The sequence below is a fragment of the Sinocyclocheilus anshuiensis genome, unplaced genomic scaffold, assembly GCF_001515605.1.
Source record: "Sinocyclocheilus anshuiensis isolate Anshui unplaced genomic scaffold, SAMN03320099.WGS_v1.1 scaffold1170, whole genome shotgun sequence".
NCBI lineage: Eukaryota > Metazoa > Chordata > Actinopteri > Cypriniformes > Cyprinidae > Sinocyclocheilus > Sinocyclocheilus anshuiensis.
This window is the reverse complement of record NW_015538055.1, coordinates 2,261,824-2,272,423: the sequence shown is the minus strand read 5'-3', so window position 1 is coordinate 2,272,423 and position 10,600 is coordinate 2,261,824. Positions and strand designations below refer to the sequence as shown.

Genomic DNA, 10,600 nt, shown 5'->3' with positions numbered 1-10,600 from the left:
TATAATATACACAGTATAATCTTTAATGTATGTATTTGTATAGGTATTTTTAATGTACTTGTTATGCCTTGTGATTCTCAAATGTGCTTAAGTACACATACACAAGTACACATTTTCATCACCCTTGTCTCCCTGCAGGCCCTCAGGAAGACGAGGCCCTGAGAGGGAGGAAGGCCTTCCGTGGCCAGGCGGTGGTCAGCCAGAACCCTGAGACAGAGCTGATGCTCGAGGGGGACGATGACGCTGTCAGTCTACTGCAGGAGAAAGAGGTGGACAACTTGGCAGGTGAGTCAACCTATACACAATACACAGTGCAATCTGTATGGAAGAGACAGTTCTCCATTCAGCATGCATAGTAAGTTAAGTCATACATCAGCTCCATGACGTGACCCTTTCCTTCAGTCTTCAGGTTTAAGTTCTATGTGCCACATGAGTTTGGATTAATCATTTTTAGACATAATTTGTTATATTATTGAAATGATAAAGTCATATTCAAACATACCTGTAGGTTTACCTGTACAGAGAAGTCCTGCCATAAGCACTTCATCTGAAATGTCTGCATAATTCCACATTTGGTAGCATTTATTTATTTAGACATAGCTTAAGCGTGGCATTTTGTCAGAATGACAGAATTTGACATGGAACAGATATATAAATATATCTTACCTTTCAATCTAGAGGCAAACCAGTGTAGTTACTTTGCGTTTGGACTGTGTTTACGTTTTTCTGGCAGTGTGTAGGGTTAAGTATTGCTCTGGACAGTGTTACTTTTTTTTTATTTTTCTTGCTGAATGTTTATTTATTTATTTTTAAGTCTATAGTAAAACAGTATTTTAAATATGTCTTTCTCTTCTATTTTTTTCTCACAGCAAATTTCTGTCCCCGGGTTTTTATTTCCAGAGGCAAGTTTGGCTATTTAAAGACAAATTAACCCTTCAAAAACCAGTAATATTACATTAAATCAAATTAATTAAATATAATTATTATAGAATTAAAGCAAATATGATTCTAACCAACAATCAGGAGGCAATCAAGATCGATATAGATGAGTTCATTGTTTATAGTTACATACCTTTCCAACATTTCAGCTGCTAATAATGACAGTTGTCAAATCAAACCTCATGTTTAATATATTTGGAAAATAATCTGATGATTTTTCCTTTGTAACTAAAATTATTTAAAATATTTATTTTAGTTTGAGGAATCTTTTTTTTTTTAATCACTTGAATTTCCATTATTCTCAGCAACTGTAATAACAGAATGACTTCTATTTTTATCAGCTCTACGTTGGAAGATGTTATATATGATATATGTATTGTGAATGTGTAGCTGACATGTTATTAATAATACCCTGAATAATCAATGCCCCACTCGTTCTGCAGACCTTCATTAGTCATTGAAGGTTAAAAATGAGTGGTGAGATATTTATGCATCTGTAGAAAATCCAATGCCCTAATTTCCCTATATATTTTCTTTACTATCTGAAGTGTTGTATATGTAATGCTCAGTCCTCTATGCATAGCTGATCATGTTATTAAAGCTCCCAGCATACAACCTGTTCAAACTCATTCACAATTTATAAGCAGTTCTGTATGCCATTCTACTTTTTTTTGACTCTGTAGGAATTCATTCATCAGATCTAAATCAGGATTGCCTCAATTACCTTTAATATGTTCCCACCAATGTAAGCCAATTCGGAGTGCAGGAATGCAGACTGGTGTGTTCCTGGTCTTCTTTTTCTTCCATTGATATTAAAAGTAATTTTACTGGAATGCAATTAATCATAAATCCTGGCACAGCTTATAAATTCCTGAAATGTTAAATGAGCACCATCAAATAGATTAATATAAAGCATCAAATGCACTGATATTGTATCTCCAGCACTTTGATTTTGTATTTCCAGCACTTTGTAGTTACAATACTTTAAAGTACTGATTATTTTAAAGACAACTTTAGTAAATTTATGTTGAAATAAAAATCAGTGGAAACCATTAATTATCTGCCACTGTAGGTTTGTGCAGTATTTGTGGATGACTATTCCTAAATTTGTTTTATTCCGTATGTAGGCTATTTTTGACTCATTGCAGGTAGCCTTGTGTTGTGACCTGTTTTAACAATCATTTTATTTGCTCAACATTTAGTTTTTAAAGATGTGTGTTTATGCATATGTTTGTTTTACTATAGTTGATCTCTGTTATCTGAATTGTGTATCTTCGCCACAATGGGAGCTGTGCCATCTGTGTCAGTATGCTGTGAGCTGTTTCTATTTTGACATCAGGCCTACAAGCTAATGCTAGTGCTAATGAGCACAGTGTAAACAATACACTCTTAAAAATAAAGGTGCTTCAAAAGGTTCTTCAAGCGATGCCATTGAAGAACCATTTTTGGTTCCACAAAGAACCATTCAGTCAAAGGTTCTTTAAAGAACCATCTCTTTCTTACCTTTTTGTAATCTGAAGAACCTTCTTTCGCCACAAAGAACCTTTTGTGAAACAGAAAGGTTCTTCAGATGTTAAAGGTTCTCTATGGAACCATTTAGACAAAAAGGTTCTTCTATGGCATCGTGAAGCACCTTTATTTTTAAGAGTGTAGGCCAATCAACATCAGCCTTCTCAAAGCCAATGGGAAGGGCTTAGTTTGCCTACAGCCAATAAGAGTACAGGAGCTGTCAGCTAAACATAGACAGAATAGGTGTGATGTTAAAGAGATTTGATACTGATTTTTTTTCTCTTTCACACACGCTCTCTCATGTGTGTGTGTGTGGTTACATATTAGACCACCGTATTAACATTTTACCTGTACTAGTTATATCTGCTTTATACTCTATTAATCTATTTCACATCTAGCCTACGTTTGTACTATGATCAAACAAAAAATTGTCTTATTTTCATATTCTTATTAGGGCCCCTGTAGTGACAGAGAGAACAATCATCTATTTTCCCAGCATGCCTTTGTCTCGCCACACTCCAGTGAAATCACAGTCAATAGCGCGAGGCGGTCTTATTAACAGCTGACGTCAGGACAGAGCACACGTGACCCGACTGCATGCAGCTCAGATTTGCTGAGTACAACTGCACCTGTTTCATTCCAACATGATAATCTGCTAATCCTCACTAGTATTCTGAAATCAACACTACATCACTTGAACACCGGCAATACAAATTAATCAAATAGGCTTAACAGGAAAAGTTACACATAACAGTCGTTATTATTATTATTATTACTACTATTTTTTATTTATTTTGTAATTTTATTTTTTGTAACTTTTATTTTTATTTATTTATTTTGGGGGGGGGGGGGCTATCGTAAAATATAGTACGCTATAGTATAGTATAGTAGCTATACAGTAGGCCTATAGTATAGTATAGTTTAGTATAGTAGGCCTATAGTATAGTATAGTATTGTAGCCTATAGTATCGTACATAGGGCTGGGCCTATAGCTAATATTTAGAAGCATCGATAAATGTCGTTCATATGGTTTTACACGATCGAGAAACGGTCCAGTCCCAGCGGCAGATGAGATTACATGTCACGTGAAACCTGATCGCGCTGATTATGTAATATGAACGTATTTTTGTTTGATCCCAATTTTTTAGAGGTCTCTGAAGGTTTTAGCGCTAATCCTCTCTCTGCGCATTGGATTAATGCTGTATAGTCTCTGGATTCACAAGTGTCCTTCTAGGGCTAGGCCACATTGCCTCTTTCTCTATTAAACGTGAGAGGGCCTTGATTCGGATTAAAGGGCTCACTAGCTTTTCACAGGTGAAGCGATGTTGCCTTGTCGAATTATTTGCAATTACACAACATTTTTATTCGTTCAGCATAACTCCTTATAAAAGAAATGTGATTAAATATATATCTCTTCGATTTAAGGTCCTACTAGCTGCTACACAGATTGTTTTTATATAATCAAAATATACTGATCACATTCGTTTGTAGTATTTGCTGGAAAGCGCAATGGCGGATGTTATAGCTGGTACAAAAGGAGGCAGAGCGGCTTTGGTTTCTACGAGCGGTCTGGGAGAGCAGTGAAGGAGTGCTCTGGGAATTGAAACCCAAATCCACTTGTAATCTTACAACAGTATCGGGCATAATTGGCCGAGGGGAGCAGATTAAGATTGATGAGACGTTAAAGTGGCTCTTTGGAGTTCAGGGGGATCGATAAATATCCCAATTTCAAGAGCCTCTCCTCACATCCAGGACGGACCCGTGGGCTGCTTCAAGGGTGAACTAATAAAAGACAGAGGACTGGTCAAAGAGAAAAATTTAGAGCGCGCGCGCGCATCTGGGATTAGATCCTAGTCATCTGACCGGAGGTCAAAACGTCTGTAAATATTTTAATAATGTTTGTAAGGTCAATTTTACAGATTTCATATCATCAAAAGGGAATTTCAACGACTGATTTGATTAGGAAGCGCATAAATGCGTATCACTCACATATGATTTGTTTTGTAGCAAAATAATGAAAGAAAGTGACTGTGAAATGATTGCCGTTAGGCCTCATAGAAACGCTTACCTATTCAAATAATCGAAGGGATATTTTCTTTATATAATTTCAGATAGCCGACGCTTCAATTTGGAGGACTAATCGTGTAATTGCTGAAACGATTCGCTTTAACAATTTACATATTTTTCCCATTTCATTTTTCATGCGTATGTTTGTGTAAAACTCTGCACCATATTTACCTTTTGATTCGATTTGAAAAAAAATATATATACTAAATTCATTATTTTTTGTGTAAATCCAAATTATTTTGAATATACCTACTACGTGCAATATATTTCGCACAACACGCAAGATCAAGCCATTGCGTATAAGATCGTTAGACCCCCGTCATGTCCAAGTCTACAAGCTTGAAAAAATATTACAAACACATTCTGAAGAAATGTCACAAATTGTTTAATGTGCGTGTATGGTTGTGTATAAATACATCAGCTACTAACTTGCATTATGTATCGTTTGTTGGTGACTGCCTGGCGAGACCTAGGCTATTCTGTTTTATTTTCCCCTGTGAAAATAAAAGTCTGTTTCCTTTTTATAGGCCCTGTTGTTTTGAGCACCCCGGCCCAGCTTATTGCCCCGGTCACTGTAGCTCGTGGGACTCTCTCTATCACTACCACGGAAATCTATTTTGAAGTGGACGAAGATGACCCAGCCTTCAGACGCATTGATGCCAAAGTAGGTTGCATTTGTATTATGTATTTGTAAGTGTGTACACATAAAAATACCAAGCCGAATTGCACTCTGAATGACATGGATCAAAATAAAATACTATAAATTGTTTAACAATCTTACAGCTTTATTAAAACCGTCAATTATTTCATAACGTTAAAAATATATATATTTTTTTCTAAATCGAGGCCCATGCCTTGAATGCCCCCTGAGGCCACGTGCAAAGATCTTGATTTAGTTTTTAAAAAGGATTTGAATAAAGGTAGTTTTTACTAGACCTGCATTCATGACAAAATATCAGTTAGAATGATGATTTATGTACAAATAGCCTATGTAAAATTAACCAAAGCTTATGTGTTTAAAACTCATAATCGCACAAATCGGCAATCGTCACTTTTGTCATGAATTACATAGAATAACCTAATATTGAGTGAAGGAAATATAGTCTAAAAAGCTGTAAGTTAAAATGACATTATTTTAACATTAAAAATGAAGGGGTGCATTTCAGATGTGTCGAACTGTCATGAGAGATTTTGTATCGTTAAGCAATTAATATTTCAGTTAATCTTTATCCTTCGCTCAACAACACTGTTCACAGGAAGAAGTTTTTTTTTTTCTTTCTTTCTTTTTCTGTTTTGGTGTTTTCCCCGCTTTTTTTATTTTTATTTTGTAAGAATCAGGCTACATCGTGTCATTTTTATGCCAAAGATCCAGATGCTCAAAGATCCCCAAAAATCGTGCCTTTTCTTACGCTGCAATGTTTATGCATCATGAATCATTATTTGGACACAAATATTAATTTGTTTTTATTAACTCTTTAAATAAACTCAGAGACAGCTATAAAAAAAAAATCAAATCACAAAATGTTATATTCCAGTGTATTTCAAGTGCATTATTTTCAGGTATATTTTTTCATATATATATTCTCAATTTCAGCCTTCTATCAGGTAAGCAAGGTACAAACAAAAACGGTCGAATATACTTTAAATAAGAATTCAAGTATGCGTATGGAATGTTTAGGAACGTAACAAATAGTACCATTAAAATGTAAACTTTAGAAATTTGCCATTGACAATAGATTAAATCGCTGATGAAGGTCTAAATGTTTTTTCCTCTTTCTCTCTTCAGAAATAATCCAGGCGAATGTTAAAACAGGTGAAATTATACTTCTATTTACGTGTCACAGAACAATATTCACAACTGAAGACCACCGGATTCACAATCTACAAATGTGTCTATTTACAGTATAAAATGTACAAGTTGTATTCTGTCACATAGCTTTGTCTCGAAAGCTTTTAGGTAAAACGTGTTGTTGGGCAGGGCTCGTAAAAAGAAAAGAAAGAAACAGTAATACTGACAGGTAACCATTCATTTTGATTGTTGATACAGTTTGCTCCCTCCTTAAGACAAATTAATTTCATGTGAAGTATTTTTAAACGGAGCTCTCTACAATATTTTTACAACAAAAACAACGTGGGTTGGTTTCAACAGTGACCATTTTGTGGAAGAGTTCCTGATTAGCATCGTCTAGGCCTCAGAACTTTGATCGGTCACAAACATGCCGTTTATTTTTTTATTTTTACCTCAGAGTTTCTCCAGGCTTTTAGGGTTGGTTAGAATTTCTCTCGCCAGTCGCCAAGTCTGTTTGGCAGAGTTTTCAAGGCCCGAATGTGGCTTTCCTTGGAAAAGGTCTAGGCTTGGCAGAAAATAATGGGGGCATCTCCTGCACTGCAAGCACGAAATGAGCTGCAGTAAAATCCCGTTCAGTCGATCCCCGAGGCAGTTCTCGTCCCAGTCCGACTCGCGCGGGTGTTTTTCGCACTCGTAAGACACAAGAGTTTTCATGTGGTAGTTGTTGAGAGGCTGCCCGGGTAGTTCAAGGTGACGGTCGCGCAACGTCTTGAGCAGGGACAGGCATTTCTTCCTGCACCCTCCCAGGAGCAGTCGGTTCTCCGCTTCGGCGAACTGCAGCACCCAGGCATCACTCTCCGCCGAGCTCTGCTTCCCGTTTAACGAGTAACACTCCTTCGATAAGAGATTGAAACCCTCGGCTTTGACTTCTGCCACCCTGTTCGGACCAGGCCACGGGACGTGCGGCATCGGCCAGTGGGCAGCGCTGCGCGGCCATATGCCGGTGCACTTGAACGCGGGGGTGATCTGAACCACATACCTGTCTCTGATGCGTAATTTCACCTCGCTGGTGTCCGCGATCATTTTAACCACGTCCCTATAGCTGCACTTATCCACCGCCTGCGCCACGAGCGTCTGGAACCTGGAGCGGATCTTGCGCGCGGACAGGTATCCCGAAGCCGTGATGAACTCGACCCAGAGGGACATACTTCTCTTCCGCCCGTCGCTTAGCTTGAGCACGGCGCAGCCCGGCAGAGAGCCGTCGTCCACGAAGTTGAAGACCCCCATCTGGTTCAGATACAGGACCACCTCGAATTCTGTTGGGGAGATGACCTCGAGCCCCTCGAAGCGGTTATCCATTTCGTTTAAGGAGCTGATAAAGCGAGGCTCCTGGACCTCCACCTCCTTCAGGACATCTGAGACCACCTTGCACACCTCCCGGATGGTCTTGGAGATGGCCGCTTTCCGAGACTGGCATTTCTCGTTGTAGTATTTATTGAGATGATACACCAGCTTGGCCTGGGCGGCGATCATATTTGGACAGAGATCCGGGTTGTACACCGGAGTCTCGCAGTAACCCGAGGGATCCAACGCGGCTGTTTGTACAGGAGCCAATTTTAGAGAAGAAAGTGGACTATTTAGAGGAAAAAAATGGATTATGAATGAAAAAATAATCTTTTTATTTGTGCGTTGAGCACATGCACAGAGTCGGGCAGTTAAATCATCAGCTTCTGTTTTCAATTGCGACCAACAAAAAAAGTCAAACCCCTTGCTCTAATTCAGCATTTAGAAGTCCATACGCACGGATCAGTAGTTCAGCAAACCTCTTGTATCCACGTGCGGTGTCTTTTCTCTGTTTGCAATAGGGGTTGGAAAGTGCAGGGTGCTCTTAAGTGTGTCCTAGCTGTGTTGGTGTGTTTAAGACTCCGAACTCACTCCTGAGAAATTATAAAGGGAGGGTTTGAGAGGAGCTCGTCCAATCACGGCCCGAGTCGTCACTGCCTTCAGTTTTTTGACGACAGATTAATCCTCCGCTTTTATACACAACCAAATCGTCCGGTGGAAACACACCTACACTTTGGAGGGAGAAGATACAGGTTTATTCGCGACATATACGGCTTTCCTGCTATTCTTATTAGATACAGATTATGCCTGTTATTATTTAGGCTATTTTCTTTTTATCAGAAATAATGTCATTTTATAGGCTAAGTTTGAGAATAGAATATTTAAGATGTATAATTTGATATATACATTTAAAAGTTTCATTTTCATTATCGTTTTAAAATCTGTATTACAATTTGACAAAAATAGGCTATCGTTTGTATATATTTTTTCTCTGTAGTTTGACGTGCATAATGTTTTTCGTTGACCTGTTCATTCGATTTTTCTTTTGGTGTTGCAGTATTGTTTATATTTTCAATGTTTAAATGTCCACGTTTGACAATCGCTTTAGTGTATGTTATTTAAAATTCGCTTTGAATATTATACTAATAGAGATATTATTTTAATTATTTTGCAATTTTAATATGGTGACATGTCTCAGTACCGAACGCCGGAATCTTTTGTTTCATTTGAAATATTTCAAACATTAATCCATGTTATTAGTAATTTTCGTATAAAACAGTAAATGAAGCATTATGCTCATTTGTGTCATCGTCTTACTTATAGCATATGAAAAGATTAGGTTTATGTTTTTGTGAAGTTCACTGTTAAATGAAGATGAAGGCCTTTTTAGTTTATATAAAGTGCGTTAAGGCGTTCTTCCCAACATGTTTAAATTCCTGTCGCATTTTGTGTCTAATTAGTTATTTTAATTTTAATTATTTAAAAAAAAAGAGTATTCTGTAAATCTGTACTTTTGCATAAAAATAAGCCATTCCGAAGTGGTATAGCAAATGTAAAAGCAGAAGCGTCTTTTTGATCTTTATAATTCGTCTTTTACGAGAGTTCTTTTATGTTTTGAATTAAAACTAGTTTTTTATTTGTTCGATGGAAAGAAAATATTATCTTATAAATCTGAACTTATTTTATACTTTTTTTTATTAACTACAAGAGTCGTATACATTTTCTGTTCTTGTCCAGTGTACAATTAGTCACAATTCGTTTTAATTAGCCTACAACTTTTTGTAACGTTGTTTCAAAATCTTGTGCTTTTATAACGTGCCTGTGTTTTCTTATTTTAACCTTTTATTCATTTTTTTGTCCGTCAAATTAAACGTTCAATAATCCTACTGCAATAAGGAAATATTTTAACGATTTGAGATAAAATTCTTCAGATCACGCAACTACGATATCTGGAAAAATATAAGTTGTGTATCAATGCGCGAAATGCAGAAACACCTTCTCGCGATATTATTTCTGAAATCAAATAACAAACAAGATCACGTCGTGGCTACGTGACAAGATTCCTCGTGCCCTTTCCAAATCCCCATCATCACATGACGCGGCGCTTATATGGCACTCACTGAGTAAAAACATTTATCTTCTTAAAAAAAAAGGAGATATTTAATAGACTATGATATATTTATACATGTTCTTCATATATCTATAAGCATGTCTGTTTCAGTACATAGATCAGATTGTTAGGTCACTGTACTCAGGGCATCACAGTCTTTTGGCTCTAGCCCTCACTGTAGTCTGCTTGGCTCCTTCTGCCTGCATGATTTTGCCAACCATAATTAATAGAGCTCTGTTGTTTGCAGGCAGAGATCACACTTATCAATTGTCCTTCGCCTCTGTCTGGAAATAAAAGCAAGGTGAATGCTGTTTGGGCCTTTGACGGCAATTCAAGACTATATTCAAAGCAAACATTTATAATATATATATATACATTTAAAAAAAGAAAAACGTGTTCAAAAGACTGTATGACCAATATATCTGATATAAATTAATTTAATTATAGGCTACTGTACATGCATTAGGTGACATTAAACCTTTGTAGATTTTTGGGGGATGATTTGACACATGAGAGGAAGAGAAAAAGTACTATTATTATGACACTTTCTTACTCAGAATTGTTTTGTGCTTTCCACCTCAACCCCCTCCCCCCCCCTCTCTAATGCACACACACACACACACACACATTACATGGCAGGTACCCAACCATATCAGATCAGACGGTCTCCCTCCCTTCACTGGTTCATGCTCTGATGTGTTTAGCACTGCTTTTGTATGTCTGAATCAGTTGCTTGTCTATTGTTTGCCAGTGTGTTACAGTATACAGCAGTACACTGTAAAAAAAAAAAATCTGTGACATTTACGGTAAAAAACGGCAGCTGTGGTTGCCAGAATTTTACC

General features: G+C 37.2%; 2 protein-coding genes across 2 annotated transcripts in view; one reads left to right on the top strand and one right to left on the bottom strand.

Moving 5' to 3' along the window:
* LOC107683414 (neurobeachin-like) overlaps positions 1-10,600 on the top strand; it is a 267,384-nt gene that overhangs the window by 181,848 nt on the left and 74,936 nt on the right. Inside the window, exons 39-40 of the mRNA XM_016479471.1 lie at positions 139-285; positions 5,043-5,179. Coding sequence (XP_016334957.1) covers positions 139-285; positions 5,043-5,179 — 284 coding nt within the window. The remainder of the gene's footprint in view (positions 1-138; positions 286-5,042; positions 5,180-10,600) is intronic.
* LOC107683054 (protein mab-21-like 1) lies at positions 6,750-8,476 on the bottom strand. The gene has a single exon (XM_016479149.1). The coding sequence runs from the start codon at positions 7,835-7,837 to the stop codon at positions 6,758-6,760; it is 1,080 nt and encodes a 359-aa protein (XP_016334635.1). The 5' UTR covers positions 7,838-8,476; the 3' UTR covers positions 6,750-6,757.

Excerpts from the sequence above, each read along its gene's own strand:
- LOC107683054 (XM_016479149.1), bottom strand. The coding sequence starts at position 7,837 with ATGATCGCCGCCCAGGCCAAGCTGGTGTATCATCTCAATAAATACTAC.